The 24,765-nt window shown below is 39.6% G+C and overlaps 1 protein-coding gene across 4 annotated transcripts in view; it reads right to left on the reverse strand.

Annotated features, from left to right (window-relative positions):
* Window positions 1-23,944, reverse strand: part of GRAMD1C (GRAM domain containing 1C) — a 101,949-nt gene extending 78,005 nt beyond the window's left edge. For 2 of the 4 annotated variants that reach the window (XM_019652207.1, XM_019652206.1), the window contains exon 1: window positions 23,897-23,944. In XM_019652207.1, the coding sequence (XP_019507752.1) occupies window positions 23,897-23,923 (27 nt within the window). In that variant the 5' untranslated portion in view covers window positions 23,924-23,944. Of the gene's footprint in view, window positions 1-18,882; window positions 19,033-23,896 lie in introns of all 4 variants that reach the window. The other 2 variants (XM_019652211.1, XM_019652208.1) reach the window with 2 other exon arrangements.
* Between the last annotated feature and the right edge of the window lie 821 nt (window positions 23,945-24,765).

Genomic DNA, 24,765 nt, shown 5'->3' on the forward strand with positions numbered 1-24,765 from the left:
CTGATCTGCCTCGCCTGGGAAGAGCGCAATGATGGTGCCAACTTGGGCCAGTGAAGCAACGTCCTCCACAACTAGAGTGAAGAACAAAACAACAGCAACTTGTCTGTTCCCCTTCCCCCAATTCCCCAGCACTGTTCCCATCCCCAAATTCCCCAATAAAAAGCTTTAAAAAAAATCTATAGAAGCAATAAATATGACAATAGCACAAAGGGAGGGGAGAGGTAATAGACTGAGGTTGAAGCAAAGGTTCAATATTTTAGCAGAATTAGGTTAGTAATCTGAAGTTACTGTATGAAGTTAAGATGCATACTATAATCCTTCAGCAATGAATTAAAAACCCTCAAATACATTTTATAAACCAAAAAGAATTAAAATGGTACCTTACACATATTTGATATAGAAAGAAAGAGAACAACAAAGACATGAAACATAGTGAAAACAAATAGCAAAATAGCTACTCATAAATAAACTTTTTTATAACTGCAATAAATATAAATGGACTAAACACAGAGATTGTCAAACTGGATAAAAAGACCCAACTATATGCTGTTTACAAGAGACACATACCTTAAATCCAAAAACACAAAGAGGCTGAAAGTGAAAGGATAGAAAAGATATACCATGCAAACAGTAACCACAAGAGAACTTGAGTGGCTATATTACTATCAGCTGAAATTGATTTTAAGACAAAAAATATTACTAGACACTAAGAGACATTTTTATGATAATATTAATAAAAAGGTCAATATGAGAGGAAGATACAATAATTATAAATATATACACAATTAAAACCAAAGACCCAAATACATGAAGCAAAAACTGACACATGATTGAAAAACAGACCATTTAACATAAGTTTGAGATACCATTTCAGGTCAAGATGGTAGAGTAGGTAAATGATGGGCTTGCTCCTATCATGACCACATCACAATTACAACTATACTACAGAACAACCATCACTGAGAATGGCCTGAAGTCCAGCTGAACAAAGGTCCTACAACTAAGGACATACAGAGGAAACTACACCAGGAATAATAAGAAGGGTGGAGACGTGGGACAGGCTAGTCCCACATCCGTGTGTGGTGGTTAAAAATTGGGAGAAATATCTCAGCTGCAGAAGTCCCTCATGGGGGGTAAGGCTTCCCAGCCCAGGGTTCCGTTGCCAGGAAAAGAAGTCCCCAGCAGAGATTGTAGCTGAGTGAGATGAAGAGTGACTGGAATTCCAGGAACTCCTCTTAAAGGGACCACGCACAGACTCACTGATAAACTCAGTCCAAGCTCCAGCACTGGGGCAGCAGCTTGAAATGTTCCAGGAATATACGGGAAGGAACTGAGTTGTTTGGCTTCAGTTCGAAGGATGCAGGGCAGCTTTCTCTCGGATGGATGGAGGAGCTGGCAGAATCCATTGTTACTTTGTTGAACTCTCTTTCCTCCCAACATACAAACTTAGGGGAGCACCATATCTGAATCTCCATCAACCTGGCTATCACTGTTCGCCCCACCCTGGTGATTCCCAGATATCCCGCCCCACCCAACTTGCGGGCCCAACCCCCGCAAGCCATTTCCAGTGGCTTTTCCATACAAGCAGCCTGTCTTGGCTCATGCCATAAACTTTCCTAAAATCTCACAAAGGATCACAAACCCCAAATAAGCACTATCTGGCCTCAGCATGCCCATATCTCTTGCTAAGCTGCCCCAAACCCAGCACTGATGGCAGCCAGAGTCAGTTCAAAGCCTAGCCTCTGCTAGGCAACTTCAACCCAACGCAGGGGATGGCCATTTGTGGATTGCTTTGTGGTGCATGCCAGTTGGCCCTGGGCAGAGCACAGGCTGCAACTAAACAAGGCCTGTAGAAGGGCCCCTCCCAGGAGGCCCCAGGGCCAGCACACCTGGTGACCAGCTTCAGACTGAGCCGGAGCACTACCCAGCCACCTCCAAGGACAACACACCCAAGGGGCAAAGTAGGCAGGCATCAGAGCCCTGCTAAAGCAAATCCTGCTCCACAAGATCAGCCCCAGAACAACAGCTCTTCCACTGTACTCACAGCCAACACAACCAATCAGCCTGAGGGTTAATCCTTCCCACTAACATGCAAACAGCAACCAAGGTTCAACTACAACAGGAGAGCACATACAACCCACACAAGGGACACACCTGGAACACTGGCTCAGGTGACTAGAGAGACTGTGCCACTGGGACCCACAAGACACCTACTACATAAGACCACTCTACTAAGACTGGGAGACATAACAGCCATGCCTAATACATAGAAACAAACAAAGGAAGGCAGCCAAAATAGGGACAGAAAGAAATATGCCCCTCCCTGCCAAAAGAATAAAGCTCCAGAAAAAGAACTAAACAAAATAGAGACAAGCAACCTACCAGACACAGAGTTCTAAACACTGGTTGTAAGGATGCTCAATGATCTCAGTGAGAATTTCAACGAAGAGATAGGAAACATAAAAATGGAAATAGAAAACATAAAAAAAGAACCAATTAGAAATGAAAAATATAACAATTGAAATAAAGAATACATTAGAAGGAATCAACAGTAGATTAGATGAACAGAGGATTGAATCTGCGATTTAGAAGATAAGGTAGCAGAAAACACCTAACTAGAACAGCAAAAAAGAATCCAAAAAAAATGAGGATAGTTTAAGGGTCCTCTGGGACAACATCAAGCATACCAACATTTGCATCCTAAGAATACCAAAAGAGGAAGAGAGAGAGCAAGGTATTGAAAGCTTATTTGAAGAAATAATACCGGAAAACTTCCCTAGCCTGGTGAAAGAAATAGACATACAAGCACAGAAAGTGCAGAGAGTGCCAAACAAAATGTACCCCAAAAGGCCTACACCAAGACACATCATAATTAAAATGCCAAAGGTTAAAGACAAAGAGAGAATCTTAAAAACACTAAGAGAAAAGCAGTTATTTACCTACAAGGGAGCTTGCATAAGACTGTCAGCTTATTTCTCAACGGAAACTTTGTAGGCCAGAAGGGATTGGCACAAAATATTCAAAGTGATGAAAAGTAAGGATCTATAACCAAGATTACCCTACCCAGCAAAGCTATCATTTAGAATCAGAGGATAAAGAGCTTCTCTGACAAAAAAAAAAAGCTAAAGGGGTTCATCACCATCAAAATAGTATTACAAGAAATATTACAAGGACTTCCTTAAGAAACAAAAAGATCAAAAATGAATAATAAAATGGCAATAATCACATATGTATCAATAATTACTTTAAATGTAAATAGACTAAATACTCCAATCAAAAGATATAGGGTGGCAAGTGGATAAGAAAACAAGACCCATATGTAGGCTGACTAGAAGAGACTCACTTCAGATCAAAAGACACACACAGATTAAAAGTAAAGGGATGGAAAAAGATATTTCATAAAAATGGAAACAAACAAACAAAAAAAGCTGGGGTAGAAATACTTATAGCAGACAAAATAGACTTTAAAACAAAGGTTATAACAATAGATATAGAAGGACCCAGTAATCCCACTTCTGGGTATTTATCCAAAGGCACCTAAAATACTACTTCAAAGAGACATGTGCATCCATATGTTCATTGCAGCATTGTTTACAATGGCTAAGATGTGAAGGCAGCCTGGGTGTCCATCAATGGATGAATGGATAAAGAGGGGGTGGTACATATACAATGGAATATTGTTCAGCCATGGAAGGGAATGGGTTCTTGCCATCCGCAGCAGCATGGATGGACCTGGAAGGTATTGTGCTGAGTGGAGTATTTCAGACACAGTAAGACAGATGCAATGTGATTTCGCTTATATGTGGAATCTAAAGAACAAAATGAACAAACAGAAACAAACTCATAGATATAGAGAACATTTTGATGGCTGCCAGATGGGAGGGAGGTCAGGGGGGTGGTTGAAAAAGGGGAAGGGATTAAGAAGTACAAATTGGTTGTTACACAGTAATCATGGGGATGTAGGGTATAGCCTAAGAAATATAGGCAATAATATTGTCATAACTATGTATGGTGTCAGCTGGGTACTAGATTTATCAGGGTGATCACTTTGTAAGTTATATAAATGTCTAATCACTACTTTGTACACCAGAAACTAATATAATATTGAATGTCAACTTAATTGAAATATAAAAACTTATTTTAAAAAAGTTAGAGATACCAATAACCCATTCTCAATAATTGATAGAATGACTATACAGAAAATCAACAAAGATATAGAAGACTTTAACAACATTATCCAGCCATTTACAACAACATGGATGGACCTTGAGGGCATTATACAAAGTGAAGTAAGCCAGACAGAGAAAAATAAACACTGGGAGGTATCACTTTAATGTGGAATCTAAATGAAAAATCAAACTCTTAGAAACAGAGAGTAGAAAGTGGTTGCCAGGGGCTTCAGGCTGGGGGTAATAAGGAGAGACTGGTAAAAGGGTACAAACTTTCAGCTATAATATAAGATGAATAAGGTCTGAGGATCTAATGTAGGACATGATGACTATAGCTGATAAAACTGTATTGTATAATTGAAATTGACATTTGCTAAGAGAGAACTTAATGTCCTCACCAAAAAAAAAATTAGTATGTGAGGTGATGGATGTGGTAACTAACTAGATGGGATGTATTCTTTCACAATGTACATGTATATGTACATCAAATCATCAACATCTACACTTTAAATAGCTTATAACTTTATTTGTCAACTATATTTCAATAAAATTGGGGTTGGGGGGGACATTATCCACCAACCATACCTAACTGGCATTTATAAAACATTTCATTCAACAAGTGTAGAACATGTATTCTTTCCAAGTGCACATGGAACATTCTCCAGAATAGACAATATGCAAGGCCACAAAACAAGTTTCAATAAATTTAAAAGGACTGAAACCATACAAAGCATGTTCTCTGTCAATAATAGAAAAACATTACAGATCAACAATACAAATACTACAGCCCAGCTCAAGTCATATTAATCCTTGAAAATGGAATAAGGTGATCTCAGGCTCCTTGATAGAATATATGAAAATCCTCTCTGAAAGAAGACAGCATGGTGCTAGGATTCAAAATGTTTCTATAAGGATGATGGAAAGTAGAGAAGAAAGAATAGGAGTCAGAGAATGAGGTAGATGAAATATCTGTAGCAATAATGGCTAAAAACATTCCAAATCTGATTGAAGACAGCAAATATTCAAGACACCCTACAAACCCCAAGCAAGATAAAAAGAGAGCAATACCAGGTTAAAGAACGTAAGTCAAATTCATTGGCCAGAATTGTTTAAGATGTGCTGTGAAAAATTCTGAGTCAAAAATTAGTATGCATATGACCTTGTTGAATACTTTAAGAAAACTGACTCAAAGGATATGTATATGAAAATAAATAAATAAATAAATAAAAGCCTCTAAGCAAAACTCCTAGAGATCAGGATCTATCAGTGTTGCCGGGGAAACATCTCACTAAAGAATACCATTAGCGCTACTATGAATGTGTCAAGAATTCCCCTCCTAAATGAGAGAAAGTAAGATACTGACCTACACCAAGGTGTGTCTCTCAGCATATATGTGGTTGTAGGCAACAAAACAATCAATCATCTTCACCACTCATTGAAAAAAAGAATTTATTCTATTTATAAATCAACCTATGCTTTGAGAAGTATTTATGTGCAACAATTGAATAACAGGACTAAAAATTAGTGTTCATAAAGATGACATGTTTCACCATGTCATAAGGATAATCTAATTTTAGAAAGATTTTTCACTAAAATGAAGATTTCAAATTTATTTTAAACCAAAATTACATAATGAGGATAAAGTGTAAAGAGATTATTATATACTCTCACATACTACAGCTAGGAGTATTAATTGATACCATTTTTCTTTAAAATGTTTGCAATACATATCAAAAGACAATATGTAGACTTTAATCAAGTAATTCTACTTATGGTAATCTATTCTAAAGAAATAAACATTTGAACAGAGATTTTATCTTAAAATGCTCATTGCAATGCTTATAATGGTATAAATTTGTGGGGGAGCCGGGTTGGCCAGTTAACTCAGGTATTTAGAGTGTGGGCTCAAAACACCAAGGTTGCCAGTTCGATTCCCACATGGGTCAGTGAGCTGCGTCCTCCACAACTATTAGATTGAAAACAACGATTTGACTTGGAGCTGAGCTGTGCCCTCCACAACTAGATTGAAGACAACTACTTGACTTGGAACTGATGGGTTCCCCAATAAAATTTCTTAAAAAAAAAAAAATTGGGGGCCGGCCGAGTGGCGCGATGGTTAAGAACTCGCTTGGGATGCCAGAGGGCCCCGGTTCGGATCCCACATATGAGGGCCAGTGACACTGCCCTCTACAGCTAAGATGCTGAACAACAGCTCAACCTGGAGCTGGGCTGCTGTGAGTCGCCGGCGACGGCGTAGGCTGCAGCCCCTGTGGCAGTGGGTTGCCATGGGCTACCGTGTGTAGCCAGCAGCCAGCGTGAGCGGCCAGCAGCCGCAGTGAGCGGCCGTCCAGAAGCCGGCGACTGATCTGCCTCGCCCGGGAAGAGCGCAATGATGGTGCCAACTTGGGCCAGTGAAGCAGTGTCCTCCACAACTAGATTGAAGAACAAAACGACAGCAACTTGTCTGTTCCCCTTCCCCTAATTCCCCAGTACTGTTCCCATCCCCTCAATTACCCAATAAAAATCTTTAAAAAAAAAAAAAATTGGGAACAATCTAAATGTCTAGAAAAAAGGACTAGTTAAATAAATTTGTAAACCTTAATGTGATGGTGCACAACACTCAGTAAAACTCAAGATTCTAAGTAATTTTTAATGGCCTGGGGAAAAGTTCAACAGGTCAAACTTTTAAAAAAAAATGTAAATGTATATAACATACGGATTCCAATTATGCCAAAGGAAAATATTCGCACATATACATAGAAAAAATGAAAAGGAAATATCTCAAAATAGTTTTCTTTAGTTGGTGAAAGTACAATTTTATTTTTCTTCTTTATATATTTTTCCAATTTCCACATTTTAAAAAAATCCTAAAATTTATAAAATTTGAAATCATCTGAACACTTAAATTATAATTTTAACTTCCACAGTTTCAAAACTTATTATAGTTTATTCAAAATCATTTAATTCTATAATATTTTTACACTAAAGGCTTTTTTTTTCTGATCTTAGGGAGAAGCATTTAGTTTTCCTCTGTTTAAAAAAAGTTGTTGAGATATAACTGACATATAACATTATGTTGATATGATACATTTCTGTATTGCAATATGATTACCACCATAACATTAGCTAACACCTCCATCATGTCCTATAATTATCATTTCTTTTTTGTGGTGAGGAACATTTAAGATCCAGTTTCTTAGTCACTTTAAAGTATATAATACAGTACTGTTAACTATAATCACAATGCTATGTATTAGATCTCCAGAGCTTATTCATCTTCTAAGTACAAGTTTGTACCCCTTGACCAACTTCTCCCCAAACCCCCACCACCACCACCACCACCCCAAGCCCTATTTTGTTGCAATGATTAAATTGTTTTGGCACTCTTGTCAAAATCAGTTGACCATAAATTTAAGAGTTTATTTCTGGACTCTCAATTCTATTCCATTAATCTACATGTCTAGTCTTATGTCAGAGCCACACTATCTTTTTTTTTTTTTAAGATTTTTATTGGGGAATTGGGGGAAGGGGAACAGACAAGTTGCTGTAGTGTTGTTCTTCAGTCTAGTTGTGGAGGACGTTGCTTCACTGGCCCAAGTTGGCACCATCATTGCGCTCTTCCCAGGCGAGGCAGATCAGTCGCCGGCTTCTGGACGGCCGCTCACTGCGGCTGCTGGCCGCTCACGCTGGCTGCTGGCTACATACGGTAGCCCATAGCAACTCACTGCCACAGAGGCTGCAGCCTATGCCGTCGCCGGCGACTCACATCAGCGCAGCTCCAGGTTGAGCTGTTGTTCAGTATCTTAGCTGTGGAGGGCAGTGTCACTGGCCATCATATGTGGGATCCGAATCGGGGCCCTCTGGTGTCCCAAGCCAGTTCTTAACCATCGCGCCACTCGGCCGGCCCCCACACTATCTTGATTACTGTAGTTTTATGTAAGTTTTGAAATCAGGAAGTATGCCTCTTCCAATTTTGTTCTTTTTCAAGATTATCTTGGATATTCTGGGTCCCTTGCATTTCCTTGTGAACTTAGATTCCACTTGTAAATTTCCATAAAAAAAAAAGTCAGTTGCGATTTTGATAGGGATGACAGTGAATTTATAGATCAGATCAATTTGGGGAGTATTGCCATCTTAACAATATTAAGTCTTCCAATCCATGAACATGGAATATCTTTCCATTTACTTACTTTTTAAATTTCTTTCAATGAGTTTTTGTGGTTTTCAGTGCACAAGTCTTACACTTCTTTTGTTAAATTTATTCTGAAGTATTTTATTCTTTTGATGCTATTACAAATGGAGTGTTTTTAAATTTCATTTTCAGTTTGTTCACTGTTAGTGGAAAACATTTTTGATTAGTTTTGTTTTAGAATTACTAGCCTCATGAAATGATTTGGAAGCGTTCCCTCCTCTTTTTTTTTGAAAGAGGTTTTGAAAGATTTCTGTTAATTCTTCTTTAAATATTTGGTAGAATCCGTGTGGTACTGAGCTTTATTTTGTGATTTTTTTTCTTGTTTTGGTTTGGTTTGGTTTGGGTTTTTTTAATGAACTCAATTTATTTCTTTGTTATAGCTCTATTCAGTTTTTCTATTTCTTCTTGAGTCAGTTTAAGTAGTTCTTGCTCTCCAGGGAATTTGTCTAGTTTATCAACGTTCTCTAAAGTACTATTTCAAATTGTTAAAGTTAGCAAAAATTTAAAGACTGATAATATCAAGTGTATTGGAATACATACCAAGATAGACTATATATTCAGTCCTACCTCAACACATTTAAGATAAATGAAATACAGAGTGTATTTTCTGACCACAATGGAATCAATCCAGAAATGAGTAACAGAAAGGTAGCACAAAAATCTCCAAACACTTAAGACACTAAACAACATATTTCCAAATAATACATGAGCCAAAGAGAAAGTCTCAAGAAAAACCAAAACGTAAATTGAACTGAATGAAAATACAACATATCAAAACCCCAAAACTTACTTCTCCCCCAGTCTTTGTCTTCTCCTAAATGGTGGATCCATGCACCCTGTTGCACTGATAAGAAACCTAGGAATCATCCTTGAACTTTCTCTTTCCATCACTCACCACACCTGAGCCTATCAGGAAGCTGTTTATCAAACAAGCCAATCTCACTCCTGCCTCAGGCCTTTCCCGAGACCACCACTCCCTTTTCCCCTTCCTCACAAAATTCATTTGCTTTTTTCCTTTGTCTTCCTTCCCCACCCCCAACCCTATACAGGGCTCTCTCAAATGGTACCTCCTCAGGAACCTTTACTGACTAAAAATGCTACTGCCTCCCATGTGATTCTCTACACCTTTACATTCTCTTTTTTTATTTCAGAGCTTCTATCACTATCTGACATATTACACATTTGCTTATTTGTATACTATCCATTTCCCATTCTGGACTGTCAGCTCGAGAATGGTACAGACAACTGTCCTGTTCACTTAAACAGTCTGGTGTATAAAAGAAACTCAAATGAATTAATAAGACTATTCCTATCTTAATTCGTGTATATCTACCTTTGTCACTTCTATTATAATGGGTTTGCTCACATACTCTCTTAGTTTATCCTATGACAGACTCACTGTAGTTCCTGATTCTGAAGTCTTTCATCAAAAGTGGAAATTTTTTAAGCATATTCTCTTTGGATATTTCCTATTGCTCATTCTCTATGTTCACCTTCTGAAACTCTTTATTAGATTCATAATGAGCTTCTCTCCTTTTCTTTTATCTTAAAATATTCTCTCACTGGTATAATCTGAATAATTTCCTCATATATATCTTTCAGTTTACTGATTTTCTCTTTAGCTGCTATTTCCGACGTCCACTGAATTTTTAATTTATTACATCAATGACTGTATCATTCATTTCTAGAAGTTGTATTTGGTTGTTTTTCAAATCTGCCTAGTGTTTTTGAGAATGCCTTATCCATTTATCATATTTTTAGTTCCTTCTATTAAATCTTTAATAATATCATCCACTTCATGGATGGTGTAAATGCTTTACCACAGCAGTGTATACCTGAAGCCGAAGCTGAATAATAATGAATGCCAACTATAATTTAATATATATATATATATATATATATATATATATATATATATATATATATATAGTCACAGGATGTGGAGTACAGCATAGGGAATAGTCAATTAAATTGTAACAGCTATATATGATATCAGAGGGGTAGTAGATTGGGGGAGGGGGTTATCACTTTGAGAGAGGTGTAAATGGGTAACTATTACATTGTTTTGTACACCTAAAACTAATTTTTTAAATCTTTAATATCAAATGACTGCTTTGTAGTCTTTATCTGGTAGTTTTATCTCAAGTTTTTGAGGATCTAATATACTATTTATTCAATCTCCTTCTGCTCGTTCATAAAGTAATAAATTCAAGTTCTAAAACTTCATGAGATGAACTATAGTTATATACTCTTAGGAACACTTCCTGCCCCCTACCATCCCAAGCCTAAGTTTATACAGATAAGCTTGTCTTCCACCTACAGGTGTAGGTGGGTTTTTTCCTAGTCTACCTTTCACAGAGGGTGTAACTCTTCGAGAGTTGTGGCTTTATAAACAGTTCTTAGTTCCAATTCATACAAGTCCAAGGCATCATTTCCTATCCCAATGTGGCCATTAAAGCTTTAGTTACTGAGACTAATAAATTCCTCAGGGTTACCTCAGCATTAGCTCATGTGCTTACAGCTCTGGTAATCAGTTCCCTCTTCTTTTTAAACCCTTAGGTATTTCCCTTGCTATTTTGTGAGCCCAGACATGCATTTTAAAAAGATGTTTATAACACTTCATCCAGCATTTGTAAGTACTTTGAGGCAGAGGAGCTTTAAAGTTAAATAGTCCTAGCTTCATATTTCCATAAATGTTAGTTTCTATTCCTTTCTAATTAAATCTGAATGTATTAAAAGCTAGGTTTTCAAACAATATCTATCTATAATTAAAATTTTTAATTGGATAAAATACACTTTTAATCCAACAGACACTGTAAAATGACTTTATTCTTTTTTATCAGCTATCAAAGTGAAAATGTGAAATATCTTTTTAGGTTGAATAAATCCAAGATATGTTGTGGGGATTCTAGAAAGCCTCTTCCCAAAGTTTCCAAAGTATGTTACAAACATACTAATTAATCCTCCTGGGCTTTTTTTTTATTATTTAACAGTGCAATATTAATTAATCCACATGATGTACCTCTAAATCAGATTTGTGGCAAGTTTTATCCCCCACTTATAAGTAGAAAAGCTTACCTATGAATGATACGATTATGATCACGCATTAAGTAAATGATAAAGTACAGAGTCAAGACTTCCAATCTCCTGTACAACTAGAAAAAAACTTGACTGTGATCTAGAAAAATTCAAAACTAATGGTGGGGAATTGAGTTGCCTGGCTTGGGACGGGGACTGGAGAGATGGCTTTCTCCTGGACTGGGGAGCTGGTGGAGGCCATTGTTTCTTTGTTGAGCCATCCCCCTTCCCCACGTGCAAACACAGGTGGCCGCCATACGCTGGTGATTTGAGACCTGGCCCCACCCAACTTTCAGGCACACCCAGGCTGCTTTCAGTGGCTTTTTCACGCACACCACCTACCTTGGCTCAAGCTGCAGACTCTCCTAGGGTCTCTCAAAGGTTCGTGGAGGGCCGGCCGAGTGCTGTGTTGGTTAAAAGCAGGCTTGGGATGCTGGCTCTGAGCAGCAGAACCCCAGTTCAGATCCCACATGAGGGCCAGTGACACTGCCCTTTACAGATAAGATGGTGAACAACAGCTCAAATTGGAGCTGGGCAGCCATGAGTCGCCAGTGATGGCGTAGGCTGCAGTGGGCTGCCATAAGCTACCATGTGTAGCCGGCAGCTGATGTAAGCTGCCAAGAGCCGCCGTGAGTGGCCATCCAGAGGCCGGCGACAGATCTGCCTCACCCGGGAAGAGCGCAATGATAATACCAACATGGGCCAGTGAAGCAACGTCCTCCACAACTAGACTGAAGAACAAAAGGACAGCAACTTGTCTGTTCCCCTTCCCCCGATTCCCCAGCGCTGTTCTCCTCCCCCAATTCCCCAATAAAATCTTTAAAAAAAAAAAAAGGTTTGTGGAAACCAGATACTTAGCATCTGGCTTGAGCGTGTCCTGTATGTACCTCTGGTTGAGCAGCCCTAAGCCGGCACTAGCAGCAGCCAGCCTTGGTTCACTGCTTGGCCTCTCAAGGTGCATCCAAGCTCAGCACGGGTGGCAGCCATCTGTGGATTTCTTTCTGGCTCCTGCTGGGTGGCCCCGGGTGAGGCACAGGTGATGACTGAACTTGACCAACAGCAGATCCCCTCCAAGGTGGTCCTGGGGCTGGTGCCCCCAGTGGCCAGCTTCAAAAGGAGCGGTCTCCAAGATATACCCAAGGGGCAGATTGGGTAGGCACCAGAGTCCTGCTGAGGCAGATTCTGCTCAATAGGATCAGCCCCTGCACAACAACTCTTCCACTGCAGTGAAGGCCAATTCTCACAACCAGTGAGCTCAAGGGTCAGTCCTTCCCACTGATGTGCAATTATCAACCAAGGCTCAACCCACATAAGGGACACACCTGGAGTACGTGTCTCAGGTGACCACAAAGACTGTGCCACTGAAACCTACTACATAAGGCAACTCTACTAAGACTGGAAGACATATCAGCCCTACCTGATACATAGAAACAAACACAGGGAGGCAGCCAAAATAGGGATACAAAGAAACATGTCCCAAATTAAAGAGCAGAACAAAGCTCCAGAAAAAGAACTAAGCGAAACAGAGATAAGCAATCTATCAGACTCAGAGTTCCAAACACTGTTTATAGGATACTCACTGATCTCAGGGAGAACTTCAACAGAGAGATAGGAAACATAAAAATGGAGACGGAAACCATGAAAAAGAACCAGTCAGAAATAAAGGATACAATAACAAAAATGAAGAATATATTACAGGGAATCAACAGTAGATTAGATGAAGCAGAAGATCCAACCAGCAATGTAGAAGATAAGGTAGCAGAAAACACCCAACCAGAAAAGCAAAAACAAAAAAGAATCCTAAAAATTTAGCAGAGTTTAAGAGGGCCTTCTGGGACAATATCAAGCATACCAACATTCACATTATAGGGGTATCAGAAGGAGACGCGAGAGAGCAAGGAATTGAAAACCTATTTGAAGAAATAATGACAGAAAACTTCCCTAACCTGGTAAAGGAAATAGACATACAAGCCCAGGAAGCACAGAGAGTCCCAAACAAGATAAACCAAAAGAGGCCAACACCAAGACACATCATAATTAAAATGCCAAAGGTTAAAGACAAAGAGAGCTGCTGCAAGAGAAAAGCAGTTAGTTACCTACATGGGAGCTCCCATAAGACTGTCCGTTGATTTCTTCTCAACAGAAACTTTGCAGGCAAGAAAGGAGTGGCAGAAAATATTCCAGGTGATGAAAAGCAAGGACCTACAACCAAGATTACTCTACCCAGCAAAGCTGTCATTTAGAATTGAAGGACAGATAAGGAGCTTTCCAAGCAAGAAAAAGATGAAGGAGTTCATCACCACTAAACCAGTATTACAAGGAATCTTAGAGGCACTTCTTTAAGATGGGAAGGGGGTTAAAGATAGGTGAAAGGGGACGAGGTTAAGAAGTACAAATTGGAGGCCGGCTAAGTGGCTCAGTTGGTTAAGAGTTGGCTTAAGAGTGCGAGCTCTGAGCAACAGGGCCATCGGTTCGATTCCCACATGGGCCAGTGACACTGCCCAGGAGCTGAGCTGCTGCTGAGCTTTTGGCAAGATGGCTCAGCTGGCGAAAGCACGTACTCCGAACAACAAGGTTGCCAGTTCCACAAGCTGCCAACAGGCAGCTGGATGGCAACTGGACTTGGAGCTGAGCTAGCTGCACCCTCCACAACTAAGACTGAAGGACAACAACTTGGCTGTTCCCCTCCCCCCAATTCCCCAATAAAATCTTAAAAGAGAGAGAGAGAGAAAGACAGAAAGAGAGAAAGAAAGGAAGAAAGAAAGAAAGGAAGAAAGAAAGAAAGAAAGAAATACAGTATGGGGAATATGATCAACAATGTTGTAAAGATCATGTAAGGTGCCAGATGGGCACTGAACTTATCAGGGGAAGCACGTCATAGGCTGTGTAGATGCCTGCCAATGCACTATACACCTGAAACTGTAGTACAATAATATTGAATGTCAACTATAACTAAATATATAGGTATACATAGTCATGGAGTATGGAGTACAACATAGGGAAGATAATCAATGGTATTGTAACAGTTATATAAGATGTCAGAGGGGTAGTAGCTTGGAGGGTGGGTTATCACTTTATGAGGGGTTTAAATGTCTAACTATTATGTTGCTTTGTATATCTGAAACTAAAAACAATAAATTTAAAAAGTTAATAATGCAACTCATGTCCCACATACTAGAATTAAATACTTTCATTTTTAAATAAAAACTAAAATAAATGCAAATATTAATATTCCTATCTTTATATCACAGAATTGAAATAGAAAATCTGCCACTGTTGATATCACTATCAATTGCTATGGCGATTTAATCATACTTACTTGCCAATCTGTTAAGCAGAACAAGATTAAATGGATAGGGTCTAAAAGAAATCAACTTCAGTGAAAAAAAAAACTTCAATAAACTTTGGTTCACTTTCTTGTATCCTTTTAAGTTTTCACAATTTTTTTAATTATGGGAAATCATCAAAATACATTTTCCAATATTACAAATAGTAGGTCCTCTTATCCAGAACTTTTTTACCTTTGTACCACTGGGACAATCTTAAAGAAAGGTGTTCTCCATGTAATGTACACCCACTGAGTATGCCCAGAGATTTTTATGATTGCTACATCACTACCAGGACTGGAAATTATGAGCACTTGCTAGCCATAAACCCCCTTTTTTCTGCTACTGATTCAAGACATACCAATGTTGCAATACTGTGGCCTGATCTCCAATTTTATATGTGAGTCACCCTTAGGCCAGGCAGGTTAAAGTTCATTATTAAGAGTACCACAAGGTGAAATCACCAGGGACAGAGCATACTCTCCACCCCACATGTTTTGTTCCCAATCTCCAATTTGTTCAGTTATATTAATATCATGCTGCCCTCTGAATTCACTACTGTGGAACAACTGAGTTAGCCAGGCCAGAATATATGAGTTATTCCACATTAGTGAATTTTCCAGGCCTCTGGAGCCTCTTTTAACTACCAAAACTTTAAAAAGTTATCAATCCTTGCTTTTTTGCCACATTTACTGCAAGGATGAAGACCATTCTCAGCAATCAGACTGTGGACAGTCTAGAAAACGTGGACATCACTCTGAAGGGACACACAGTTATTGTGAATGGCCCCAAAGGCACCACGTAAAGGGACTTCAATCATATCAATGTAGAACTCAGTCTCCTTATAAAGAAAAAGAAGAGGCTCCAGTTGACAAATGGGAAATAGAAAGGAACTAGCTACTGTTCCCACTACCTGTAGTCATGTACGGAACACGATCAAGGGTGTTACATTGGGCTTCCATTACAAGATGAGGTCTGCGTGTACTCACTTCCCTATCAATGTCATTATTTAGGGGAATGGTTCTCTTGTTTGAAATCTGAAATTAATTGGATGAAAAATACATCCACAGGGTTCAGATGAGGTCAGGTGTTGCTTGTTCAGTATCTCGAGTCCAGAAAGATGAGTTAATTCTTGAAGAAAATTATTTTAAACTTGTAACAAATTCAGCTGCTTTGATTCAAAAAGCCACAACAGTTCAAAACAAGGATAACAGAAAAATTTTGGATCTATGTTTCTGAAAAAGGAACAGTTCATCAGGCTGGTGAATAAGACTTAAGTTGTCAAGCTACAGAAATGCCAAGATGTCAAGTGACTCCTCAGGCTTATTTGTTTTAAAGATGCAATAAAAGTCATGTATTGGGGGATGGGAGGGAGAGGGGAGGTTATCAATCCTTTTTGGTAGAAACCTTCCAAAACTGAAAAGACACACAAATTCAGATTCCTTGGATGTTCCAGTGAAATAGCTCTGACATTCTTTTAATTCTTTGTTTAACTACCAGGTAATGTGCCTCATGAATATTTTCCTGTTATGCTACTAGTCTTGCTTGTGTTCATTTTGGATCCATCAGTGAACTCCACTATTTCACTGTACTCATTCAATTCCTACTTTATTGGCAGAACATGAAAATGTTATAGCAACCTGGTGGAGTCAGTGGTAGAAGCAGGTGGATTTAAAATAGCAGAGAAGTATATTATTTTCCAGACTTCTTAAATACCATTTCTATCAGTTATAGTATAATATTAGGGCCAAATTATTTGCATAGACCTTTGGCTGCCATATTAAAAGGCCAAGGTTGCTACATTTTTTGAGCTTCTGCTATCATTTCTTACTACTGTCTATGTGTTATCACCAAGTAATTCCCCTATCTCCAATAGTCTATTCAACTACAAAATGGGAATCAATTTATCTATTAGGCTTAAAAAAAACATATGTCGGGCCGGCCGAGTGCCGCATTGGTTAAGAGCTGGCTTGGGACTCCAGCTCTGAGCAGCAGGGCCCTGGTTCGGATCCCACATGAGGACCAGTGACACTGCCCTCTACAGCTAAGATGATGAACAGCAGTTCAACCTGGAGCTGGGCTGCCGTGAGTTGCCAGTGATGGTGTAAGCTGCAGCCCCTGCTACAGTGGGCTGCCATAAGCTACCGTGAGCGGCCAGTAGCCAGTGTGAGCTGCCAAGAGCTGCCATGAGTGGCCATCCAGAGGCCGGTGACCAATCTGCCTCACCCGGGAAGAGCGCAATGATGATACCAACATAGGCCAGTGAAGCAACGTCCTCTACAACTAGACTGAAGAACAAAAGGACAGCAACTTGTCTGTTCCCCTTACCATGATTCCCCAGCACTGTTCTCCTCCCCCAATTCCCCAATAAAATTTTTTAAAAAAAAATGTCAAAAATGTATTAAGGAAATTCCATGGGAAGGGGGGTTCTCACTTTGTGAGGAGTAAAAAGCATATTTATTGCATTGTTTTGTACACCTGAAACTAACAAAGAAAAAAAAAAAGAAAAGAAAGAAAGAAAGAAATTCCAAATGAAGGCTTAAGGAATTTTCCTCTTACAATATATAGCAGTATGAACTTTGATTTAACTATTCAGGTTCTTTTTCATTTTTGTTTGCTTCTACATTCTGATAGTTCTGGTTTCTGGGTAAGTGACCTCTGGAAAAGTCAGTAAAGCTTCTGATATGCTGCATTTGTTTTTAAGTCTATTCCATGTGAATTCATACAAAAATTCATATAAAAATTCACATAAAAGATAAAGTGCTTGCAATCAGCATAGAGACCTAAACTAAGCAAGAGTAAACCTACAACACTCTAAACCAGTGTTTCTCAAACTTGAATGTGCATGCAAATCCCTTGGAAATCTTGTGAAAATGAAGATTCTGATTCAGTAGGTCTGAGGTTGGGCCCAGGCTTCTGCATTTTTAATCAGCTGACATATGATGCTGAGTCTTCTAGCCCTACATACTACACTTTCAGTAGCAAAGCTGTAAAATACATTGTTTTTTTTCTCTCCTTCTGTTTCTAAATCTTCATTCCCTGCTTTTTGCTTCTCTTGCTTTACTCTATTTCTTGCAGCAAGTCTGCCAAGAGGAACCACAGTAACTTTAACCTTGTACATAGCCTTTGGAACTATAAAGGTTTTCTAATCTATAACATAAGCTATAAAAATCACAGTGCAAAAGGGTCAAAACACTAGAATAGTCATAAACTTTCTCTAACTGTGACCAAAAATAATGCCAATTCTGCTGATTATGAACAGATTTATGATACTTGTACAAATCCTTATAACCTGTTAATAATAAGTCTTTTTTGGTCTACTCTAAAATTATTAGAAATTCTGCTACCAAGCATACCTAATCCTCAAGAGATCAGCTTTCTAATAAATTAATATTGGAACCATATATGCCTTATAATCTTATATAAATTTCACTTACAGTTGCATTATGCCAGATTCTATCAAATGGCTCATAACTCTCATAAGAATTGCTAGATTTAGAACGACTCCTCAATATAATAATTACTAGCCTAGCAAACATATGGTAACAGCAATGTGCTTACCAAAAGACTATGCACCTAATCAACAAACAGTAGTCTCATTTTACAGTGGGGAAACCCGAAGCTTATCCAGGTTATGCATTCAAGTGAGCACAGTGCAGAGTATGAAACACCTAGCTTTAAAACTTATCTTATAATCATTATACACTACAAGTCAAACACTGTTAAACTTCCTTTTAGGTACAGGAACTAAATCTTTAAATTAAAATTGTGTAAAATAGCTGGCTTCTCAGTAACATTCAGAAATATGGTTTCTGTATAATGTTGGTCTCTGCCAGTACAGTGAACAATGTAAGTGCAATCCGATTCCATGGTATAGTTTTCTCCCAGGGTAACTGAAGCAGATAATTCCACTCCATCAAACCAGACAACAGTGCATTCTAGTGGCCAAAGGAGAGCATGAACAGAAGTGTCTTTGGGACTCTGTACTAAAACTTAAAATACCTGAAATCTAGAGGCTAATAAGAAAATATTACAAATATTATATGAATTTCTGTAGACTTAAAGAAAATGAGTATTTAAAATTAAAATGAAGATATAAGAAAGGAAAAAATATTACCCAAAAGCTCCAGTCACCACTCCAGTTATGTAAATGTGGCCCCTGTTTTTTAGCTGACACTATATTATTCTCATCCACAATTGGACTAGGGTTCTCCTCTAACTCTTCCTGTGACTCGGTGGCAAAGCTTGAATTCCCTTCGTTTATCACCTGAGAACAAGTATCAAACAATTTAAATTACTTATTGAGAAATGTCCATTTTAAAAAGAAATAAGGTAATGTTCAAAATACATAAATTAACTTGAAAAGGATAACATTTAAGCTTGCAGAAAACAGTAATTAGATATAGTTTTGTTTCCATAGTTCATACATTTACACATGCAACAAATATTTTCCAACTACTGCCATTTGTTAGGTAGTTTAGTTGGCACTAGGAATTCAAAAATGAATAAAACAAAGATCCGAGTCTCCAGAAGTTCTTAGTCAGCTATAGAAACAATTACACAGTAAAAAAAAAAAAAAAAGTAATGGGAATGACAACTGGTTCAACCTCTTTAGAGAATAATTTGCAATGCCTAGTAGAGCCTAAGAAGGGTATATACTACAACCCAGCAATTTAATGTGCCCGTGGAGTCAACAATATTTGTAATACTAAAAAAGTACAAACAACCGTACTGTCCATTGGTAGGAAAATTGGTAAATTAACTCTGGTCTATACAAACAGTGGAATTAAAATAAACGCATCAGATGTCTCAACCAGGCATTGGCCCCCAATCTATAGAGCACTCAGGGGAAAGATTATGCCCTATGCAAGATACAGGCCCATCCAGTGGTCACTCATGAAAGAGCAGTCATTATGGAGTCAAAAATGGAAGAGAGAAAAGGGAGGTGTGGAGGGGGAGGGAGAGCATCCATTATAAGAGCACACAGCTCACCAGGACCCTTAAATACCTCTGCTGCGGCTGCTGCCACCTATACTCCATTGTAACAAAAATCCCGATCCCCGGGTTTACAGGGAGAAGCACCCATGGCACCCATGTAGCACAGCAAAGGGTTAATTCAAGCTCAACTTAATCTTGGGGTTCTTACACTCTATAAAGTAACCATAAGGGAAGCACATAACCCTGGTGATACTGAGTTAAGGCTCTCTGGAAGAAGAAATTTATAAATATGAAAGGGTAGAAAGGACCTCCTCTACCTGAAGTATATTCATTCATTAACCACCAAAATGAGAGAAAAAGAAACAAAGTTGGATACAAGGGAAAGAAACAAATAAACAAACCAAAAACTGAAACAGAAGTTGGAAACACAATGTGGCATAGTTGGAAATCTAAAACTTATTAAAATAATTTATACAACAAAAGACAAAGATTGGTTTTTCCACCTCTTCAGCATAGGTTTTGCATTAACGTCAACACCTGCTGAAATGTATCAACTGGCAAGTCTTCATGGCTTTAATCAATACTGGGCTCAAACTACAGCTATACTTGGAGATCTCACTAAATTTAAACCATGTACTCCCAATAATCTTAGGGGAATTACTCAACATGAAACAGACAACGAATAGGTATGTCTCACCTTAACCACCAGAACTACTGCCTTGCCTAAATTCTCCCTGGTCATAGTACACATTGCCCTAACATAACCTATAGTGGAAGTGGACACTCTGACCCAATGAGTAATAAATTTAAATCAAGTCTTTGGAGCTTACAAATTGGATTTTTCAAAAGTGGAACCCTATGGACCAACCACCCCACCCCAATCCCTAGTTAAAATAGCTAAAACAGATCAATGCAAAATAAAACGGGGCTTCAAAGATTGAGATTTATTATACAAGAATTAGTGAAAGAGTGGTTATCCCTACTGTTTCTCCATTTAACAGCCCAATGTGGCCTGTTAAAGTTGGAAAAATGAAAGGTGTTTCACAGTTGACTATTGTATCCTTGATGCTGTGGTCCAACCCATGAAGGCCCCTATATCCAACTATTGAAATTACTGACTCCATCCAATCAGAAACAAGTAAATGTTTGACTAATATGTTCTGTTCAGTGCCCCTTTCAATGTTTCAGTGCCTCTCTCAGTAACAGTTTGCTTTCACCTCCAGAGGTACACAATATACCTTTACCTAGCTACACATAAGGTATCTCAAAAGCCTTGCCATTACATGCAGCCTTTACAGGCAAAATCTTAACTGTATCCCATTTTTCTCCAGGAGCACAGGTATGACATTACCTTGATTACATCCCCTCTCTGAGGACATTCTTTTGACACACCCATTCAGGATATACAAATACTCAGAAAGGAGCTCACATCAGGGATGACCCATTGCCCCACACATAATGTAAGGCCTGCCACTTTGGTTAAATGCCTGAAAATTATTTGGTAAACCAAGGGCAATAGACCCTGTCAGCACCTACAACATTAAAACAAGCCCAACATCTTTTAGGCTTTTGGGAGTTCTCGAGGCAATATATTCCTCATTTTACTTAGGCCTATTTATGCTGTTACTTGCAAAACAGTCCATGCTGAATGGGGTCCCCTCCCCAGAAAGATTGTAAAATTGGTCAAAATTATAATTTACAGGCACTCTCATTAATGCTACTCCCTCTCCAACACACACACACAGACACAGACACACACACACAATCCTTCACTGTGAAGACTGAAGCAGCCTTTTTTCATGGCTCCTGGAGTCCCTGAACCACCCATAAAAAGGTCCATAAGTTTTCCACAGGCTTCTGATGAAAGAAGCTATCTCCTCAGCCCCACACTATATGCCATTAGAGCAGCAATTACTGCCAGGATACTGGACTCACTGGGAATGGGGCCTCTGACCCTCCATCCCAGCTGCCCGTTATGCCTTGGGTCCTGGAAGCAACACCTTGCAAGCTCAGCACAGCCACCAAGTCCTCCTTTCTTCAGGATAGAACCAAATCTGAGTCCTCTGGCACATCCCACCTGCAGGAGGGCATGGCCTCCCCTATCCTCATTCCTTTGTCAGGTATCATGGTATTGGAAGAGGTCCCCTCTCTTCTAAATCCCTCTAATACCTGGGGAGCAGCTTGGGTTCGACTGAGTGAACAGCAATACTTTGTACTCTTCAAACTATCATTTGAAGTTTTGATGGACAAACTTGCTTTTTGGTGGACAATCACCACCATTACACATGATGGAGCTGCTAGAGACCTACTGCTTTTCATCCCTTAACCAGGATGTCCCTGATAAAGGAGGGAACCCAAGGGTCAGCACAATTGGCTGAACTTCCCACAGTCATCTTCACAGTGAGTGCTTTGGCTAACAACTGGAGCCATCTGCATATTTTTGGAGATTCTAGGGCCACTGCCTCAGAGTTGTGCCCTTTGGGGTAAAGAACTCTGGAACTCTCTTGCTTCATAGATACTCAAAATATAAATCAAAGTCACACATGTCTCTACATATCCTAAAGCCATAATAAAAGGCCTCACCAGGACACTCTTTATCCCCATCAGAGTTTCAGACATTACTCAGTGACCAAAGGCACTCATTGTGTTTCTCAAAATACGTATCACTGGACTCTTGACCAAGGCATTCGACGGAACGTTTATCTTCCTTACTGGCTTCAGCCCTCAGGCCTCACGGAGAGCCATGATGGCTTGCTTAAGTTCAAATTCAACTAAATGAAAAATGATACGTTTCAGTCATCAGGGGTGAACTACAAATAAGGACTCTCATTCAGTTTGTTTGTTTGCTGACAGCTTTTAAGCCTCACCCCTCCTTCTTCCTCTTCTGTCCCTCAAATGAGCCAGTTGGTAAGAAAGCCTGGGTGCTCTTTCCTTTGATGTGGTGGACGAGTCAAACCAAGCAAGCCCCTGACCACACACAGGAACCCTCACACTGACCCCGCCCCCTAACCCCGTCCCCTAACCTGGAGCCAGCCTCCTTTCCTTGACCTTTCAAGTCATTTCAGATATGCTTGAGAAGCCTGCTGTGCTCTTCCTTTCATTATGTAAGTACATAAGTAATAAGCCTTTACATATGTAATAAACCTCTTCATACCTTCATGGCGTGTGTGGCATCCATTCTGGATTTGTAGAGTGGCGACACGTAAGTCCTATCTCTCTAACTTAGCTGTGTGGTCACTGGCAGTCACTCAAATCTCCCTAAATCTGTTTTCTCAACTCTATAGTAGGGGTGATGATTCTCTCTAGTCTAGACAATAAACTCATGGAGAGCACGGATTACGTCTGTGTTGCTCACTCTCTTATGCCAAACACCCAGCGCCAGGGACATTGTTGAATGAATGACTGATTAATGAATATCTGTCTTGCCTATGTCCAAGTAATGTTTTGAGAATCAACTGAAATACTACATTCATCATTTGTTCATTCAACAATTGCTTGAGTGCCTGTGCCGTTTTGTAAACTGTAAAATGCTACTCAAATAAAAGGTACTGCACTGATTGCAATTCTCTTAATATGTATATATATATATATATGTATGTATGTATATAAAAATAAAATATGGAACCAGTGTAAAAGTAATGAAAAGAGTATTCAGAAATGTAGATACTCCTGCAGCAACAGTAGGTTTTCACCCTGAAGATAAATCAAAAAGTTCTTCCATTTATCAAATAAGGTAGCAAACAAATCACAAAACTAGCTGAAACCAAAACCATAGTTCACAGCACAGGGATTTAAACTTTCTAGGCAGAACCCTTTAATCAAGAGCTGACAGTTACAGGAAGAGGGTGCAACTGAATCAACGTGATTGGGTCAGAACCATGACAGTGGAGCATTCCTGGGTCAATGGACCCTTAGGCTGAGACATCTATCTGGAATTGGTCACTGCGGGACCAAGTTCCTGCACTCCACGCCCACAGAGAAGCATAGCTTCCCACCACCGACCAGAGGGGAAAGGCTCGCAGGAAGCACAGGAAACCGTTTCCTTGGTAACAACTTTCGACAGTACTCCAAAGAGCACCAAGAAAAGGGAAGGGAGAAATTAATTATCATAATCTGAGAGGGTTCAAACAATCATCGCGAAGAAAACTGATAAACCACCGCTTGGGAACCCACCCCAGCGAGGCGCCCCTTACCTGGCGGACAGTCAGAGAGCCCTCCATCGCGGCTCCATCCGCCGCCGCCCGCCGCGGTACCGCGCACGCGCGCCTCGCTACGGGGAGGGGGCGGCCAGGCACGCGCCCAGCGCCCACCGCAGGCGCCCCGCCCGCCCGCCCTCAGAGGGCCACCCGTGGTTCTGCTGGCGCGCCTTGCTCCCTCTGGCGGCAGTTGAGGAAACTCCTGCCTTTGGCTAACTTCTAAGAGTGTAATGTTACCTTGTTAGCTTGAGATCAATTATTACTAGGGATCAGGATGATTGACAAAAACACAGAAGTCTGATAACACATTCTGTTGACAAAACTGTTAGGGATACAGGAACTCTCATAGTGGGAGTGTAAAATAATATAGCACTTCGGCAATAGCACTTTGATAATAACTGTAAAAACTACAAAATATATATAATCTTGCAGCAATTCTACTTCTGGAATATTTCCTATAGATTTAATTGCACACATGCAAAATAATGTGCAAATTTATTCATTGGAAAATTGTTTGCATTAGCAAAAATTGGAAACAAATATTCTTCAATAAAGGCCTGGCTAAATAAACTATGTAAATTCATTCATTGGAATTATATGGGGTTGTTTTGTTTTGTTTTGTTTTGTTTTGTTTTGTTTTAAGAATAAGGAGTGAGAGGGCCGGCCAAGTGGCGCATTGGTTAAGAGTTGGCTTGGGACACCAGCTCTGAGCAGCAGGGCCCCGGTTCAGATCCCACATGAGGTCCAGTGACACTGTGCCCTCTACAGCTAAGATGGTGAACAACACCTCTACCTGGAGCTGGGCTGCCATGAGCAGCCTGCGATGGCATAGGCTGCAGTGGACTGCCATAAACTACTATGAGTGG

This window comes from Hipposideros armiger, unplaced genomic scaffold, assembly GCF_001890085.2.
Source record: "Hipposideros armiger isolate ML-2016 unplaced genomic scaffold, ASM189008v1 scaffold_176, whole genome shotgun sequence".
NCBI lineage: Eukaryota > Metazoa > Chordata > Mammalia > Chiroptera > Hipposideridae > Hipposideros > Hipposideros armiger.